The sequence below is a fragment of the Rhyacophila brunnea genome, unplaced genomic scaffold (assembly GCF_057557595.1).
Source record: "Rhyacophila brunnea isolate RB1 unplaced genomic scaffold, BYU_Rbru_1.0 scaffold_10, whole genome shotgun sequence".
Taxonomy (NCBI): Eukaryota; Metazoa; Arthropoda; class Insecta; order Trichoptera; family Rhyacophilidae; genus Rhyacophila; species Rhyacophila brunnea.
In genome coordinates this window covers 18,813,264-18,834,026 of record NW_028232752.1, presented here as the reverse complement: position 1 = coordinate 18,834,026, position 20,763 = coordinate 18,813,264, and the positions used below count along the sequence as shown (strand labels likewise).

The 20,763-nt window shown below is 33.3% G+C and overlaps 2 protein-coding genes across 2 annotated transcripts in view; both read right to left on the bottom strand.

Annotated features, from left to right (window-relative positions):
* Positions 1-20,763, bottom strand: part of LOC147078961 (uncharacterized) — a 799,973-nt gene that overhangs the window by 670,712 nt on the left and 108,498 nt on the right. The window lies entirely within an intron of this gene.
* On the bottom strand, positions 1,425-19,380 carry PolQ (DNA polymerase theta). Its single transcript, XM_085951719.1, has 9 exons — positions 17,050-19,380; positions 16,680-16,804; positions 13,707-15,760; positions 11,365-11,521; positions 9,929-10,110; positions 8,612-8,784; positions 7,264-7,588; positions 5,413-5,677; positions 1,425-3,210 (listed from the first exon to the last, which is right to left on the bottom strand). The coding sequence occupies exons 1-9, from the start codon at positions 19,194-19,196 to the stop codon at positions 2,891-2,893; spliced, it is 5,748 nt and encodes a 1,915-aa protein (XP_085807845.1). The 5' UTR covers positions 19,197-19,380; the 3' UTR covers positions 1,425-2,890.

Here is a 20,763-nt window from a genome sequence, read left to right as displayed (position 1 = left end):
TATTCTGTGAGGACCAAATGTCGTTTGTTTAACGCGTGCGTGCTACCTGTGCTCCTGTATGGCTGTGAGACATGGCATCTTACTAAGCTTCAAGAGTCACGGCTTTTGAGCTTTGAGAATCGATGTCTCCGCAGAATCTTAGGGGTACATTGGTACGACCGCGTTACAAATATCCGAGTTCGTGAGCAGACACAACAGCCTTCGGTGATTGAAGTTATCACGAAAAGACGATTCACGTGGCTGGGACATGTATTCCGGATGCCGCCAAAGAGTGCGGCACTTCGTACCCTTGTGGCACAGCCTCAAGGGTTCCGTCGCCGTGGCCGGCCCTCCCTCACCCTGCAGCGATGCTACAAAAGCGACCTACGTGCTGCAGGTCTGACATGGCGGGAGGCACAGGAGTTGGCGATGGACCGAGGGAAGTTGCGCCAACTTGTGCTTGCCCTATGCCCCAATGTTGGGACGTGACAGGGTGAAAGAAGAAGAAGAATGTGTGATAGATAAAATTTATACAATATTATATTAAAATATAATAAAATAATACTGAAATATTCATTAAGGTGATACATCAGTGAAACAGCAAATAATTTTCAACTATGGGCGCGACAAAATTTTGGACTCGCTACCATTCGGAGAGAGAAGGTCGAGTTGGAAACACGTCAATTTGTTTCGTGATGGTGACAGGCGTATTAATTCTTAAATCGTGTAAAGATGACTAAAAGCGTTACCCATTTACTTTAAAAAGAAAACATGTCAATGAATATATTATTATTGTTACTGATAGAACAATAATCAGGACATTAAATGGACACTCATGTTGGATTTATATGACAAATTATATTTCGTTTGACATGCGTCATCTGCATCCGCGACCCGCAATCCGCGCATCGCCTAGTCACTATCTTTTTAGACCGTGCCTCAACTGAGGTATAGCCTTAACTTCTTCTTCTTCGATGGCGCTACAGCTCAAGTCGAGCCCTGGCCTCCTCCACCGCCGTCCTCCAGCCGGAACGGTCCTCCGCATGTCTTTTCCAGTTCATGATTTTTAGCAGCTGGTTGGCATCTTTTGTAATATTGTCACCCCATCGTGTGCGTGGCTTTTCCACTGGCTTTTTCCCCCCTGGGTTTCCTTCGAAGATCTTATTCAGTATCCGTGACTCAGGCATGCGCTGGACATGGCCTGCCCAGTTCAGCCTCTGGAGTTTTATGAAGTTGGAGAGTTTTGAATCTTGGTATAAGCGGTATAGTTCCATGTTGTACCTAATTCTCCACTCCCCACCATCCGCCTTTCTCTCAAAGCAATCCACCATTTCAGCTGCTATAGCCTTTAACTAGTTATTACCAATTTTTGTTAGATTGGCACTAGCAGATGGACAGAATAGGATGGATTAAAGAAGATTTAAAATAAAACTCAGTCTTGTTTTAAATCAATTCAACATTTTATTTAACCGAAAAGCGAGAAAAAGTCGATTTTGTAAAATTAAACATACAAAAATACAGTAGGTAGATATTATGAATTTTATTTACGTATATTCAGGTTTTAGAAAGTATCAAACATTGTAAAATTACTGTCACTTTCTAAAATTAAATAACTTAGTAATATTATCCCATGTTAATTCATTTACTTCACTTAAAAAAGGTGTAGTATTAAATAATTACAATAAAATTATCACAATGTAAGTAAAGGCACATTTTTGAATGGAGAAATCACAAAACTTGGATAAAAAAACATATTTTCTTAAACATACTTTACAAAGAAAATCATTAATATAATATTATGAATTCAGTCTTGTATTAGGTATACTAATATACCAGTGGCGTGCGTTCCGTAGTATCCCCAGAAACAATTGATAAAGTACTAGGTATGTAATTATATATTTTTATGATGCAATTGTACGGTAAGTTTGATGCTACTTACTTCTTAGGTTTTATTTATTATTAATAATACGTAAATATATTTAGAATGTCGCTCTGCAATACCACAACTATGCTACTTAACCGACAGCCCGCAAAGATTCAATAAGGTAGTTACAAATCTTAAGTACATAGATAGTACGTAGTAAATAGTGAGCATATAAGTCCAGTAAAATCTTGGATTGCGAGTGTTTTGCAAAATGGGCAAAAATTTTTAATTAAATTTAACTTGGTAAACGAGCGAGGTCTTGCAATACGAACAAAATTTTGTAGAATAGCAACACTTGAGTAAGACTGAGTTTACATTATTTCTTATGGGGAAATTCACTTTGATATAATATGAGTGCTTTTGGATTATAAACACGTTCCCAGAACAAATTATACTCTTAATTGAACAGCATCCCTAAGAGGAAAATAGTGAAAGTGACCGCACGCCACTGCTATGTATAGTATTGGAATTGTCGATCATCAAACCTCCTTCATCATTTGACCGCCCCCCACCCATTTTTTACAGAGTAAATTTGTTTAAAAAGAGCAAATTTCAGTTTAACATTATCACGGAATATTTTATTTTCAGAAAAAAAGTAATTCATATTTTATTGGTTTTGTGTTGTCAGATTTTCTACAACCCTTCTATCTCCCTTATTATAAATCATCACACTATTTCAGAACCCTACCGCCAATTAGGATATGATGTTATATATAGATGACCCTTACATATTTTCATACCTACAGATGATTTTCTGATAGATGCTTAATAGTAATATATAATAAGATAAGTAGAGACTGATAACTCGCACAATTTGCCACAACGTACCGTTAAATAGCTTCACAAATCACAACCACACTGAACAATTTTTATATTCTATGGTTGCAATACTTATTGTTTTTCAATAATCTTCAAAAAAGATATTGTAGTGATGGTTTTGATCCTCCAATACAAGGGAAACGTGCAAAAAGAGAATATAACATTTTACTAATTAAAAAGCGTATCGTTTTTCAAAGGAATTTCTTTCAGATTGCCCCAATGTGTACCGACTTTAACTTTCACAGGAAGCGGAACAGACAATGAAACAGTTGTTTCCATGCAATGTCTCAAGAGGCATGTGAAACGATCGACTTTGTCTTCGGGGACCTCATAAATCAGCTCATCGTGAAGTAACAGCACCAGATTAACGTTTCTCAAATCCTCAGACTCATCTCCCATCTTCTGATGGATCAGTATCATAGCCGATTTCAAAATGTCAGCAGCAGATCCTTGTATTGTCGTATTTACGGCTTGCCTTTCTGCATGGGCTATAACAAATATTTACAACAATTTAGTAAATTAAAATAATATTAAACTTTTATAATTCGCCATGGCAATATATTACACAGTTAAGCTATTGATATACACCTGATTCCCTTTTTACAGAGTAGAATCGTTATAGCAGGTATTCCCAACCCTGACCCCACGGGTGCACCTGACCCCGCAAGCACTCATTTGTGTATTTTATATCGTCACCCAGTGGCGAAGGGTGACTTTTTGAAAGAGGTAGGCTGTGGGAGTAACCATGATTATCAGATATATTTACGGAAAACAAGAAGAACCCAATATTACTACTGATGAATAGGTATGCTAAATCGATGAAATTTCAAAAGTTTAATTGGTTTGTTATAATTAGTTTATAAAAATAAACAATTGGTTTGAATTACTTATGTATTTTACTAAACATTTATAAACGTAACATACGCTCAAAATATATTACCTATCATCTTTGAAAATATCCGTTGTTGTGTATATATTATGTTCCATAACAATTTATAATTTAACCTGTTAAACTAGACATTTTAAAATACTTCTATATTTAAAACACAGACTTAGGTAGGTACAATACCAGATATATAAATTGTCTAATGAGTGAACTAATAAATAAATAAAAATCACGAGATAAATTATTTTATATTTTTAACAACAATCAATACATATTTATGTGATTGAATCCCATAGAAATTATTTTTTAAATTATCTCCCTATTAATTATTTTGAATAAATGTGCTCTCGCGGCGTAAGCGCTAACGAAACAGCTTGTAGATTTGTATGCGGGACGCCAGACATTTTGAAATTATGAGAAAAAAACTTCATATTGAAAAACCCGACGACTCACGTAAACATAATCCTATACAATATGTGAAGCACAACACGGTGTGTTTTATTTTTTTAAACTTTCGAGAGATGCCATAGATGGTGCTTAATTAAATATGGGAAAAGATCGTAAAATTATGACAATTCTACGATAGATGTCTTTGGGCATATTGAATATAGTATTATTTGTGATTATATAAATACGTCAATATGAAAATAAAAATTATTTTTCTTAAGAAGGTAGGCTTTAAATAATCGCCTAGTATGGAGTCTTCGCCACTGTCGTCACCTCAATACTACAACTAGATAACTCTGAATTGGTCATTGTTGGGAAAATGAAATTTAAACTTTACTTGATTAACATAAATCTTGGCTATAATTATTATTTAAAATAAAAATGGAAAATTGTGCTTGTCGAATGGGAACAATTAAATAATGAGAAAACATTGTAAATATTTTATTGTATTTATTTAATGCATTTATGGTTTTAAAGTTATCTATTATTTTCAAACACAAAATTAATACAGTTGCCATTAAATTCTGACTTACCTAGTTTTATCATTTCGTAGAGAAGGAAATGTAGAATCATATTATTCAATATTTATCTGAATAGTGAAAATCAAGTTATCTAGTTGTGGTATTGAGGTGACGATATATTTATAAGAAAAAACAAAAATATAATTATTATAATATTTTGAAACAATTAATAAAATAATTGCAGTTGAATTTTTGTATTGGTTGATTGTAGGTATTATATTATAAAATTTATCTCCAATGTACGGTTGACAAGCAACTTAATTTACTTCAGAAATTTTTAAAACAGCATGTCACATTTGATTGTTAATCAGCAGTGCTGCTACCTAGCGGGATAACGATGCTGGTTCAGTCTATTTATAGCTGTGCGCATACTCGATTGTCACGATACACTACTTTTTTATGCTTGACATTATTTATTAAACATGCCCATAAATGAGTAATCCAAATAAAAAAAAAGAATCTATATATTCATCATAGATTAGGCAGATATACCTCTATTGTGTTATTAAAATTAAGGTGTTGAATTGTTAAAAAAATGATTGCCATTCCATCTTTCCAACGTATGCTCTTGATGAAAATAAGGTTGGGAACAGACTACAGTATAAAAAAAATTCAATACACAGACATATAAAAATAGTAGATAGGTTCCATTACTTCAAATCAACTTGACTTATGCTGAAGTTCTAAAAAAATCATGTATACTTTTAATATTAATTAAAATCATCAAATATTTTCATAAATACATAATATTATTACACATTAAAATGATATACATAATAAAATTACTTATATGGTTTTCGATTTCAATTAAATTGTAAAATTCAATAGCCACAAACCTTTTTCAGAGACATTAGCACTCGTGATTGATGGAAGATACCGTCTTCTTCCACTCAACGTTTCTATGTAGCCTAATCTTTGACAGTTTTTTGTCACAGAGTTTATAAAGAGCTTGATGGAAGGGTAGGCAGCGTGAAAAGTGTTTATGAACACGGTGGCTTCCAACTCGCATACGTCTAACGTTTGTGCTAAAGCCTTGCTGCCCATACCGTAAATGATTCCGTAGCATATCTGTTTGGCTTTCTGGCGAAGGTCATCGTCCACCTGAATTACACAAGAAAATGTTTACAATTACAAGTAATCTTTTACTATTAACAGGTTCTATGCCTTCAGCGAGTTATCTCACTCTATGAGGCTGTGACCGACAGGCCGCACATACAAATTTCGCGAGTTATCTCGTCCGATTTTAAACTCAAATTACTAGCCACTGTCGAATGATTTGCATAATCTAAAAAATTAAACACACAGTGACATCTGTTTGAATAATAATGAAATACTAAGCCACAAATTATCGGGATTACAGCAATTTTAGTAAGAGCTTCGCTCTACATTCAGCGTGTGTCATTAAAAATCTGCGGCCTGTCAGATACTGCCATAGTAATATAGTACGGCATAGAAAAGGTTAAGAAGAAAAAGTAATACGCCATACTAAAAAAAATACTTATTTGTTACATTGGGAATGGGATAATTTGGCATCGGTGACTGGATACCAGGACTACTGGACAACAGGACAACTGGATCATGGACAATTGGACCAACTGGACGATGGACATCAGGGCTCCATACAGATGAATGAAAAAAACTAAGTTTAACAAAAGGAAAAATGTACTTTCAATTATATTACAGTTGTAAAACCAAACCATGGTATACTAATAAAATGCTCAATACGGAAACAATTGTAAAAATTCATCGCTGCAGAGTGGATCAATTGATCAATCAACAAAGGTACCAATTGTCACTGGATCTTGCGATTTTTTTGACCTGGCCAAATATTAAGGCGTTCCAGTGTGTCCAAGAGTTTCCGAGGGAGTGTGCCTTCAAGTGTAAATTGTAATTTTTTTTTGTAAATTTAAATTGTAATACTACATGATTAATTATTATAATAATAACAGTGTATGTTATATAATATGTAAATGTAAAGCTAAATAAGTTTCAGATGTAGCTACGTACAGTAAAAAGAAAACAATGATTCTGTTGGTAGATGGTGTGCATGCGGATGTTTAGCCCTACTAGTGCTACTAATTACCTGGCAGTCGGTATACCCGTAACGCTAACTGCTGTATACGTATTCGTTTGCATACAATTCACGAATCGAATAATTGTTTTGTTTTTACTGTCTCTATAATTTGAAACAGCAAGTAGATGAGCAAGTAAAATATAATGTATTTACTTATAAAAAAGACTTGTGATGGTTGCAAAGACTCATATCAGTTGGGGTGGGGGCGGGAATCAATTACGAGCTGTAAGCGTTGTACGGGAACCTACAGAAATGTAAAGTCTATCAAAATGGGCCGCCTTAAATGGCCGGACTAAGTCCATAGGATGGACGAGTCATACATGACAAAGAAACTGATATTCGGGATTTCAGAAGGCGAATGAAGAGGTGTATTTATGGGAGGGTTTTGGTTAGCTTTGGACAGAAGTAAGTGAACATGTTATCTATGTTTTTGTGCGAAAATCAGTAATTTAGCGGTTTCAATTTGAATAGGCCCTATCTCTTTTGTGCATATCTGTATTACAGTTAATTTAGCATATTATTAAACTCATTTTTTACTGGTTTTTCTCCCTTTTCACACACAGAATTACCCGCTTAAGATACTTTCGTATAAGTAGGCTTTCGTAGTTTTTACCTCAACTTCAGGAACACACTTCCATGTAGAGGCTATCGCTTTGAAAATATCCCCTTTTCCTGTAACAATCTTTTTAAGAGTGGAATCGTCTGATAAGTGTGACAGCAGCCTCAGCTCCAATTGGCAATAATCCGCAGAAACCAACAATGTTCCAGACGCCGCCGGAAATATGTTTCGGCAGCAAAATATACCGCTTGTTTCGGTCTCAGAATGGCCAGTTAGTAGTTCAGTAGGAATTTCAAAATTCCGCGGCACACTTTGTAAATTGGGCTCTTGCATTGTCATGCGGCCAGTAGATGTATGCGTCAAATATGAACCGTAGATTCTGTGAACCAAGTAATTAACATTACACCAAGATAATATCGCAAATTTCTAATGATCCCAATTTTGTCAGACATATCAATGTATGTTTTCATAGGCGGCATTTCACCCAGGGGCTCTGGATTTGATTCCCGGTAAATTATATAATGAATTATAATAATATTTTCTGAAAACCAGGCAAATTTTAATTATTTATTTTTGATCAGAGAATTTCTTGTCCATAATATCTTCAATAAATAATGTCGCCTATTAAATTTTTTAAGTATAAATAAATACCTGTAATATTGTATATCGTCGTTTATTTTCTGCAAACACATATCTAAATTTTTGTCAGTTTTGAGTTGTTTGATGTAATGAATTCAGAATTTGAATACGCACATCTTTCATTAACACGTATCTCAAAACATACTTTATAACATAATAGATTTAAGCAATGAGAAAAAACTCCTATCAGAATAAAAGACTTTTATAAATATTATGAACTCTTATCTTGAGTTACGTGTTTGTAAGTACACAGAATACTGAACTCCGACAGATGATTATACTGAAGATCTTTCTCGTAAGTCAAGATACGTGTTTACTGCAGTAATATTGTGGAATGATTCACAGTAAAGTTGCAACACATTCTCGTATATCTGACAATATGACTGATCGGTCGAATGTATAGTGCGATAGATTGAAAAAACATAGCATTTTTTGCATGAAAATATGTGTAACTATACTAAATGGATATTTCATAGAAGAAAATTTATTTCTGAATTAAAAACTGAGAGAATAAAGTTGTTATTTGCCTCTCCTGAAAAGTTGTGTTTTTTGAGATACGTGTTTGTAGAAAATGATCGACGATATGTATCAGTTAATATTTCATTGGAAGTATATATAAGTATTACATAATATTATTGTGTTTTATTTTAATTAAGTAATACAACGTCTTTACGAAAAGCATTGACAATTAACACCATTAGAGAAAAAAAAATACTAAAAACCATCAAAGTACAATGAAGAATCGAATGAACTAAATGCTTACCGTTGACAGTCAGTATTCTTTACGGCGTGAGCAGTGAGAGGAAACAAGTTTTTGGTTAAAATCGAGTTTAATTTCCTCCAATAAATGATTGACTGTGCCAAAGGACTATCAATTTTTTCTAAAGCTTTTTTATTTGTACTTTTACTTTTACGACCGTTGTACATTCCAAGGACCTGTAAATATATAACAATATAATTAATTAGTAAAATCAAGATAGCTTTTAATTAAAAATTCTTTCAACTCAGTAGTCATAGGGGGATAGTACATATGTGGGAACATTGATCTGGCTAATCGAGTGAGAGCCATTCTTGTACACCAAGTCCATCAACATTACTGGTGGCGACAAATATCAGTCGGTTGAAAAAACTGGTGAGTGTTGTTTGGTTGAGTATCCGGCAATGGCAAAGGATAGAGGTAGGCTGTTAAGATTTGACATAAATAGTGCACACTGAACTTTGTCAGTCATACGTATTTGTTTTCATTGAACTAAGACTACAAATTTCAGATAGTGTTGATTAGTTTTTAAAAATCAATTAAACCCTGCCTAACCAAGCCATAATAGTATTGTTATTCTATGTGCGATGTGACAAAAATAGTGCACACTTTTTCATTCATACTTATTTGTTTTTGTTGTATTAAGAATACCTACATAATAATATTACAGATGGTGTTGGTTTTTTTTTTCAATCATATGGGCCTCCGCAGAGTGGAGCTTTGTATTAACAGATTTTTTACGAGAAATGGATGTCACCCACTTGCTCAACCTATCAGGTCCATACTCTGACTCATACACAAATTGAAAAACAATATGTGTACTTGCCAGACCCAGGATTCGAACCTGGGACCCACGCCGCTATAGGTTAACGCTTAAGCCGCGCGGCCATCGTGGGACTGTTGGTTAGTTTTTTAAATTCATTAACCCTGTCTAAAGCAAACCATAATAGACAAAAAATATCTTTTATTTATAAAATATTCAAAATTGACTATGATTTGACGACATAATTTCAGATATTTTAAAGGATGTAGCAAAAAATATCCAAATTCTTGTTAATTATTGGAAACGTGCCACATGTAAAATAACAGAAAAATAAAACCTTCCAATAAATCTTTTCCGCGCTTTCCAAAATGTTCCCCATTATATTACTATTGTTTCAGTACGTAATGCGAATAACAGCAATGCTATTTTCATTTGCTTTGTACGTCTGTCATCGAATTCAAAATAATGTTAACTGCGCAGAAGACCCGAGCGCATTTCAGGCTTCATTTTTTGGAAAATTTAAAATTATATAATATTATTATAAGATTATCAGTACGCACCTTGGCCACTTCCGATGGTGAACTGAGCCTGAACCTGCGACCGTTAATCTTAAATGCATTGGCTTCCAAGATGTTTTGCGTTGATCTGACATGGTTTAGAACTTTCCCTGCAGTCTCCTTATCTACTCCGATTCCGCAGATCTCACACTCGGCTAATACTTTCAAGGCACTCATTTCAATAGCTATTAAAAATACATTGAATTATTCACAGTCCTATTTTTCGCTTCGTATGTGGCGTCTATTTCCAGAAATCGATAAGTCCACATGATAGTCAAAATATAATAAAAGAATACCTAAGCACATAGGTATTCTATGTGTAATTTCACAATATGTAGTGATCTACAACTTCCAAAATCCGCCAAAAGCACAAGAAAAAAAATATTTTAAAACTTAATGACATATTTATTATAAATTGAGCGAGTTGTCTTATACGTTATTTCTGTTATAACATTTGAAATTATTTTGATGCATGAAGCATGGTTAAAACTCCAGAATGAACATCGCTCATTTGCCATTCCGATTTTCGTATTCATGCAATATGGCGACTATTTTATATGTACATTGAGATTGAGACACTTGCGTGTAGTTATAAACGGTTTTACACACATTTTATAGGACTTTTCAACTAAATAATAATCAATTCATAATGGGCCTGCGTTAAAGTACCTAAATTCATTGTTTTAAATTACTAATACTGTTTCCAAATAAGTAAGTATTAGCCTTTAATAGATTAGTATATATTTTAACATGTAAGAAAGTAAATTAATTGTTTTAAACCAATACAGTTTCCAAGTAATTAGGTATTATTCTTGAATAGTAACAGGGTGAGAGAGAGAGAGAGAGATCATTTTGTCTCATTCTATGAGTTTTATACTTAAGCGTAGACGTTTATTTTTGTAGTCTTGATACTGAATGGTATTACAACCAAAATAGGTAGGTATTGGCTTAAAATAAAAAACACCTTTAGAATTTAATATAATTTATATTATCATTTGTAAGTTGGTAAAATATTATGATCATTTAGTTGCCATTCCGATTTTCTTACATGTGCAATGGCTGCCATTTTATATTATGTACATTGTGATTACTTACTTACGGACAGTTATAAACGGTTTTTCATAAATTTTACATGAATTTTTCAACTAAATAATAATGCCGAAGTGTAGTATTATTGGCTGCTTATCTACTCATTGTGACGGATTGTCTTTTTATACGCCCTGAAAATTGGCAAATAAATGTCATAGCAGTTGTCAGAAGTTCTCTGCAAATGAAGCTGCAATGCGAAGTCAGCTGTAGCTAACTTAATCAGTGGACCAGTTTTCCTTTTTGTTGCTTCAATTTCATATGCTTCGGCTCCATTTCCAGAGAAGAAGGTATTTCAACATCTTTACAGAATACAACTATATTTTTTTAAATTAGCTAATTAATGTACTTACATAAAGTGTCTAACATGGCAGCATTCTTCTGAACAAGACACTGTTTTAGGTAATCCATGACATGCCATGTTGCCCAGGCACGGAGACACGGCGCAGAATATACATCTGTATTTGCATCGGTGTGTATATTGATATCATGGTAGCAGTACTCCGCTGCCTATTAAAAGAAAACCAGAGAAAAATGAGAGATGAATTATTAGCAATCCTTCAGATTGAATGGACGTTAAAAAGTAGGTTCTTTTTGAGGAGGGTTTAAATACAGATGAATATTTTAACATTGATGAATACATATTTGGAAATCATAGTGTATGTGCACTAGTGGCCAAGGGTGGAGGTAGGTTGTTAAGGTCCAACATAAATAGTACATACTAAAATTTGTCAGTCAAACGTATTTGTTTTCAATAAACCATTTCTTTTATTCAAATAAATAATTCACAAGATTTTGAGAATGTAACATTCCATATTTTGAACATACATACTTAACATGAAAACACCTCAGATATATACCCACTAGAAAAAATTATATTTAAAAAATATGATTTTTTCTAGTGGGTATATATATCGTCGGTGTTTTGTAAAAAAGGCGAATCAACCATTTTGGCGAAATCGAGATTTTAATGAAAATACAATATGTACCCCACTAGCTTTGTTGTGTAAAAACGGCGAATTTTTATCTCCACAGGAAAGTAGTTAAAAACGATAATCAACTAAAATTATTTTAATTAAAATTACGAAATAAAAAGCAAATGTGACATATTTGGCCTTTTAAAATATTATATAATAACACCTATTATAATGACAGTATTCTTTCTAAGCTTTATTATAAACTTGTTAGATATTTATAATCACCTACAGGTAAAAAACAAATAAATGTCAAAAGTTAAAAATCCTCCTCCTGTAAAGTAGCATTTTGGTTAATTCGCCCTTTTTTCAAAACACCGACGATATATCTGAGGTGTTTTCAAGTAATGTATGTTCAGTATTTGTTTTCATTGAACTAAGAGTACAATGTGTAGATATAGTAAACCCTGAGTAAACCAATCCATAATAGTATTGTTATGCTATGTGCGATCTGACAGAAATTCTCGATCTGCGTCTGCGCAGTAGAGCGATAGTGGCAAACCTGCCGGTAAAAAAACGAACTACTCATTTTGAGCTTAACAGATTTTTAATACAACCTGTCAGATAGTATTATCGCGATAGTTTGAAATAAACACTATTGCTGAAGTAAATCCATGCACGTGTACAGTCACTATTATATTAAACTATTATCTCTACTGATACTCAATTTTGTCTGAATGGCAACCACGTAATTAAGTTAAGTAATTTAATATGTTTAGATGGAAATACTTTTTCATTGTTTAATGATATTAGTTAAGTTATATAATATAGTTAAAAATAAGCACTATTGCCGACAGTAATTCCATGCACTTGTACAGACGCTATAAGGATAATTTTGAGGTAGAAATCAATTAAATCAGGTTATATATATTTCTCTTGGATTATCTGTAAAGCATGAGAAAAAATATATGAAAATGTGTAAGAGATAGGGAGAAAATATATTATAAGACATTATGTCAAATATAAATACAAATTCTAAAATTTGAAAAATTGATGAACTCATTTATTTTCATTGTGTCGTGAATGAAAATAAAGGATACTCTCATAATGGTTTGACAGATAATTACATTTATCTATGACTTACATTGCGGTTGGTTATAGCACACCAAGTGATTAGAGTATCGAGAAATTAGTGTGTTAACCAAGAGATTTAAAGGTGATTATAATGGGGATAGAGCGTTGCAAATTATGGTAGCCTTTGGCAATATATACAATCAATTAAAAATAGAAACATAGATGAGGAACAACTATCAGCGAAGTGTCACTGTTTGACAAATGAATGAGTTCAGCGATGGCGTGCTCGGCAAAGTCAGGAGACTATAAAAACTGAGGCGGATGCCCACAAACAAATTATCGAGTCTGAAACATCAGAACAAAGCCAGTAAGACAGAACAGACACGCAAACGTATGAGAGAGAGAAACAGGGAAAAGACATATGAGAATGTTGATAGGTGGTACTGCCACCTGGTAATATTTGCAAGTAATATTACAATACATAGTTAAGCCACATTGTTCGCAGAATAGATCATCGCTGGACTAATCAGATCATTTAGCGATACCCAAGAGAAGATAATAGACCAAAAGCAGACCCCGCCCTGCTGGATCGATGAAATAATCTATTTAGTGGGAGTACATGGCAACAAAAGACGCATTCATCTAGCAGTGGATTACGAGATCCTGAAAAGATGATGACACATTGAATAGTAGAAATAAATAATTACCATATTTTCCAAAGATTTGCAGTCACTTTCAGGATCCATAAGCCAAGCTGCTACCATAGGATCCTCCCAGGAATTTTTAATTTTGAGATTGCAGCATTTTTGAAGAAATATAAAACTTCTCTTGCAATTATATATTACGAACATCTTATTTATTACGGAAAATAATGTTTTAAAAAAGTCTAAAACTTTATTCACAGTCAAGACATGTTCGCCGTGCATATTAAAATTAAAATAATAAACATAATTATTGCCGCTGTAAACAGAAATCCCTAGAATATACTTTCCTCCATACGTATTAATTACTTCATTATGTTTTTTATTATTCTCTTCTTCTCGGTTAAATGTGTTTATCCCGATTTTCTTGTCATTTGTATTTTTGTGTATTCCAAAATGTACATAAATTGACAATTTATATAGACCAAGCAGAAATGATGTGCATTCTTCAAATATGTCATAATTTTTACAAACTTCTACAATAGTGAGGTCATTAGAATGGGTTTGGTTTATCACATTGTTGAATTGTTTTGCTAATGATCGTGCTGCCATATCAATTACTGTACAATTATAATTATTAATATGTTTATACACTGGATTTTTTTTATTATCCATATTTGTATCAATGAAAAGTCCATTTTGAATTTTTCTCTGTTTAAAAGGAGACAAATTATAAGTAATTTGTAAGCTATTATTTTCATTTTTCGTATCCATAAATTTACGTTTACGATTGTTAGTAGTATTCTTTAGTATTATTTTCTTCTTTTTCAGTACTTTCTTTTTAATTTGATTCATGCTCAGAGAGTTAAATGTCGAATGTTTTTGTGTACATTCAATTACATTTTTAAGTTCAGGAGAACAATCAATTATTTCATTGGAAATATTTTTAAAACCCGGCTTTATTGAATTGTCAAAGGATAAATCGAACGCCTCTACGAGACAGGACAAACCGTCAGTCGACTGAAATCTAGAAGCTTCAGGAAAATTGTCTTTTTCATCATTGCTTGTCGTTTTATCAATTTGCTGGACGCTAATATCTTTTTTATCTAGTTTGTCACACAGTTGTGTATCAACTGTAAAACTCTCTTCAAACATACTAAGACTCTTTGATAAGTCGCTTTGAAACATACTATTTGATTTTTTACTTATATCGCGTAATTCAATTGAATCGTTATCAATTGATTTAAAACAGTCATCGAATAATTCAGTGAGGGCAAACCGTTCATCAATTTCTTTTAGTGATTGCGATGATTTATTTTGTGTAGAAGATAAATTTAATTCTTGTACTGGTTGAGTATCATCAATGATTGGTTCTTTACATTTTAACATGTTTTTACTATCAACTGGTGAAAGTAGAGATTGTGCTGAGAAATCTAGTCCAGAACACTGGGCAATATTTTCGCATTTTTTCTTTAATACATCAACATCATTCTTTGGTGTAGAATGTTCAGGAGAAATGGTTTCGACGGCTAATAAGCAATTATCTGATATATAATCTTTCTCAATAACGTCTTCATTTGTAATTACAATGATAGGTGTTTTATTTTTTTGAGTACACGTAATACTGGATGAAAACGTAGACGAAGACAATAAACTTTCATTTATCTTCGTAGAATTATTCTGAATCTCATTTGTATCGGACTTCCATTTAACATCGGCAATACCAATTTCCAATTGTAAATAATGCCTCGCTTCACAAACCAAAAGTTCGGCAGCTTCTTTTGTCGTAACACCTTTTCTACCTGTTATCCAAACACATTTCATACTATTTCTTTTATCTACATCATATTTCACCTCTCCGTCTCTTTCCTTCTCACTTTGAAACGGTACCGTCAAAAGTAGAGCATTTTCAACTCGTAGTGCATCAGCTGACGCTAATTCGCACACAGATTCAATGCCCGCATTGAATAATGCTCTGGCTCTTGAACCATTTAAGGACTGAAGCCGCATCAGATCCAAGAGTTCACTCTGAATGCCAAACTGTAGACGATCCTGGAATTGGGTCACCAAAATTTCGAAGCTCTTCCAGCCCAATTCTCGACTGAAGGCTGTCACCATACCTGGAAATAAATAATAGTTTATCAAATTGCATTAAAATATTGGCTATCGGTTTTTGTATATTAAATTAAGGTAAGTTTCAATTAATTCCTTAATTACTAATTGTAGTCACGGATCATTCCATTATTTAGTTTTTATAACGTACTTAGACTTGTTAATATTTTAATAAACTATTTCTTTTATTCAAAACATAAGATACAATATTTGAGAATTTAATATTCTATATATTGAACATACAGAATAAACGTCTCATGTATATCGTCATTGTTTTGTAAAAAGGGCGAATCAACCCTTTTGGCGATTTGAGATTTTAATGGAAAAACAATAATATTATATACCTTCACTAGCTTTTTTGTGTAAAAACGGCGAATTTGTGCCTCCACAGGAAAGTAATTAAAAACGATAATCGTAAGGTAAATATCTACTTAGTGTTACGGATGAAAAGCGAATGTGACATATTAGGCCTTTTAAAATATTATATTATAAAGCCTATTATAAAGAGTATTCTTTCTAAGCTTTATTATAAACTTGTTAGACATTAATAATCATCCACAGGTAATAAATAAATAAATGTCAAAAGTTAAAAACCCTCCTGTAAAACAACATTTTGGTTAATTCACCCTTTTTACAAAACAACGATGATATATCCATTAGAAAAGATCTTTTTTAGAAAAACCGTCCGGACTTGACTCTGTAACCTCTGGATTCTCGCTCCAGTGTGTTTTTCTAATTAAGCTACGGGCATCCTACTTAATTATGACGAATTTAATTAGTAGTTCTAACATGAAATGCTTATTGTAAGAACTACTAGTAAAATAGTGTTGAATTTGTCAATCTTGTCTTGGGTTGTAAAACAAAAACGTTTCCTGTAATCTAGATAGTTGCTGAAAAAGGTTAAGGTTAAATAAAAAAATGTATTACCAGCAAATGTTGCCGCGGACTGTTGCAAACTTTGTAGCATTCCTCGAGAACAATTGTAATTATTTGCCACAATAGGTAGTGGGACTTCGTTTACCAAATCTTGCAAAGCCAACGCTGTATAAAATCTGTAAAAATATTCTTCCAAATAAACATCAGAAATTATATCGAATGACAATAATCTTTACAAAGGAAGATTCTTCAATACAAAATTGCAGCGAGAAAGACTCAGTTACTTACTCCTGGCAAAAAATTATGAAATAAATCTTGAAGTAAGTATCTTTATAACCATTAGATTATTACAGTTTATGGAAAACGATAATAGGGTTGACGCTAGCTTTGAGTATATTAACAACAGCTGACTGTAACAAACCTTCTGATGGTTTGAAGTTTATTCTGTATTAAGGGTAAATTCATCTTAACCGATCCTCTCATACAACGATAGATAAAGCTTTCTTCGATTCCGATAAGACCTCCGACCCGCTTCATAGCGACGCTCAATCCATCCCAAAGGCTTAATAAATGCAACCAATTTATTTCTCCCCATTGTGCACAGATACTGTATGGCGTAACTAAATATATCATATGCAAGTCGGACTCTAAAACAAAACATTCCCTAGCTTTCTGTAATTCTTTGAATAGTGTTAATCCGTCCTGTGGTGTCATGGACGAGGAGAGACACGCTTTTCCCAACGGTGTTGCGATATAGAACGTTTCTTCCAAGCTATTTTGAAGGCGTATTAATTCGTATTCAAGTAAATTTTTAATAGAATCTTCAGAATATTTTTTGATAGACTCTTCTGTTTCCAAACTATGAAGTAATAGTGTACATTTAATGAATAATTGTACATCTGTAGGAGTTTTCGCAACCTCGCTTGCGATGACTTCTAATACTGCTCTCATTAGCTTATCTCCACCTTCAAGACAACTGCTTATTGGATCAAACGCCCCCGATATTAAGTTCATCGCAAGTGTCTTTTCATTAGCGGAACACATCAATATGCTTTCGCCTGCAGTATCAATTCCCATCCGACCCGCCCTTCCTACCATTTGTTTATACGTTAAAATATTAATTGGTTTTGTGTGAAAAATCGGTGTCCTTATTATTACTCTACGAGCTGGTAGATTAACACCGGAACTAAGTGTGGATGTGGCAATCAGAACACGCACTGCGTTTCTTTTGAATGCGCCTTCAATAATGTCTCTTTCATCCATTGTAAGCCCCGCGTGATGAAATGCGACTCCGAATGATATTGTAGCGCGTAAGACATCATCGAGACCAACCGGAGACGACTTCAGCTGCTCCAACACCTCTCCAAGAGCCGATCCGTCAATTTGTTCTCGTAAACTATTTCCATATGAAGATTTAGAATACCCTAAACTTCTAAATGTTGATGCTATCTGCTGAGATAGGCTTTCACACCAATTTTTAGTAGGGCAAAAAATTAAAACGGAACACCCTTCAATTATTGTTTCGAGACATAATTTTACGACATTATCTTTATCATTTAATAAATCTTCCGACGGCTCTATGTTTTTTATTATCTCCATTTGCGAGTTGTATATTTTTCCCATGACATGACAGACTTCTTGTAATGGTATAGGTCGAAATTCAGTTTTGTATAAATCCGCACTAAGCCAATTTGAAAGTAAAGAAAGATTTGGTAATGTTGCCGACATGCCGACAATCTGAATATTTACCTCTTCATATTTTTTCGTTACATATAATAATTTTGTTAACAGAAGCTCTAAAATATACCCTCTATGCGGGTCGCCTAATAAATGCATTTCATCGACTACGACGGTACCTAAATCAGAAATACTTCCATCTTCCAATAATCGGTTGACCAAACTGTTGGCTTTCTCGATTGTGCAAATGGCAATATGAATGGCTTGTACTCCACCCGGTGGTGTGTGGGACCCCATGAAACCTTCTACCCTTATTCCGCTATCACTGAATATATCTTGGAAGTAAAACATCTTCTCCCGCACCACAGAGACAAATGGCAATATTATTATAACTTTTTTCTGTCTCTCTAGTACGGTTTTTATTGTAAGTATTTCAGCCACCAGGGTTTTACCGGCTGATGTCGGAGCAGAATATACAAGATTACCATTTTCATGTAGTACTTTTGGATTCGCTAAACATTCTACTTGCCATTCAAACATGTTTTTTACTCCCTTGTTAAGATATTTTTTAGTTATTTCAGATGGTAACCCCCAATGCTCTAAACAGGTTTTATGACTGTTATTTGATTCTGATTGTCTTTTCTGTTTTTGATACAATTCAATCTGGCTGTGATTACTTTGAGTTAATAATTGGGAATAGGGTTTTTTCGTAGACTTTGATTTCGTGGGTTCTTGGGAAACGTCCCATGCTGACGAAGTGCTCTTTACAAAAGTTAATGTCTCCTCAAAGTCCAGCGCGTTCAAAAAGGATGTACCGGTAAACGTTACATTCTGAGAGTCGTTAAACCGTTCATTGTTTTGATTACCAGCATTGAAAATATCTTCATCCATATTAATTGTACGAATCTGCCGGTGTTCATGTTAAAAAATATTATTCATTGATACGGTTATTAATCTCTTTGCACTCGTTAGGTATTTAACCTATATAATATAAACTAAGATAATTAAAAATGAGCTAAAACAGTGAAGACAAAACCAACCATCCTGTTTGTGGTTAAGTTTTTATTTTGACAGCGCGCGCAATGACAGTTGGTTATTTGGGCTGCCAGATATTTAAAATTGAAACCCCTATTTAATTAATAAATAAAATCCTTTGACATTTTTTACATTCACATATTAAAAAAAGATTGAAGACTTGAATAATTGAAGATTGAAGAAGGGAGGAGTCCAATCTCTTTCCTTAATAATTATTTTTTATTAGAACCAAACACCGTATCGTAGAAATAAATATAGTTGAATCAAATGACATTTTTTTTATTAATCCCAATATAAATATAAATTCAAACGAGTCCAATCTCTTTGTATAAATTGCATTTTATTTATTTACGTATCGTAGATAATAATGCTACGGTACCATATCCTTTTCGGCGCGAATTTGAAAAACAAATAACCTAGGTACTGTTAGAAATTCTTTTGAATATCACGAAAATGTTGGATACATCGTAAATAATATGTGCCTATTTAAATAAAAAAAATATCTAACACCAATTATTCATCATTTATGTGCAGTTACGATCATAAAGGTACAAGCGCGATTATTAATTTTGCTAGATGACTCTTCTAGTCTGGAACAACTTTATTGTACGTAAAAATAAGAAGTCAATATCGATAAAATATCACAAACTATTACTACCGTTGATATTCAAATTGGCAAAATTACAGAATTCAGACGTATCAATACATTTAATCATTGTGTCAACGATTGTTTATAATAATTATTATGATAATACTATATTAAAAATTAATTATACGTTGGTAGGTACTTAGTTACTTTGAAAAGGCACTATAATAATTTTAATATTTTACCCGTTACCCTAGAAGCTTGACCGTATGTTTTTGTCTAACGATGAAATTAAGTCTCGGGTCTCAGTAATCTCTTTTTACAGGCTTTCATTGTATTATAATCTAGGTATATCTCTTATATAAATTATTAGATAATATATACGTAAGTTTTTGTTAATAAAATATAATAGAATATGCCTAACTATTTCATAACACTTTTAAATCAGGCTTATAGTAATCATGAGGAAACGGAAGAAGTATTGTACCACACTGCTGAGGAATTTATTGATGAGCCTACTCTGCCTGAAGTAAGAAGAGCATTAAGAACGCTGAAAAACAATAAAGCACCTGGAACCCATAGGATAGCAGCCGAGCTGATAAAGAGTGGTGGCCCAACACTGGAAGCAAATATCCACAAGATAATTCTCAATATTTGGGAAAAAGAAATTTTACATGAGGAATGGAAGATGGGTATAATCGTGCCTATTTTGAAAAAGGGAGACAAAACAATGTGCGATAACTACAGAGGGATCACAATTCTAAACGCAGCTTATAAAGTTTTCTCATCTGTACTGTATAGCAGGTTAATGATCTATGGTGAGGAAATCCTGGGAGA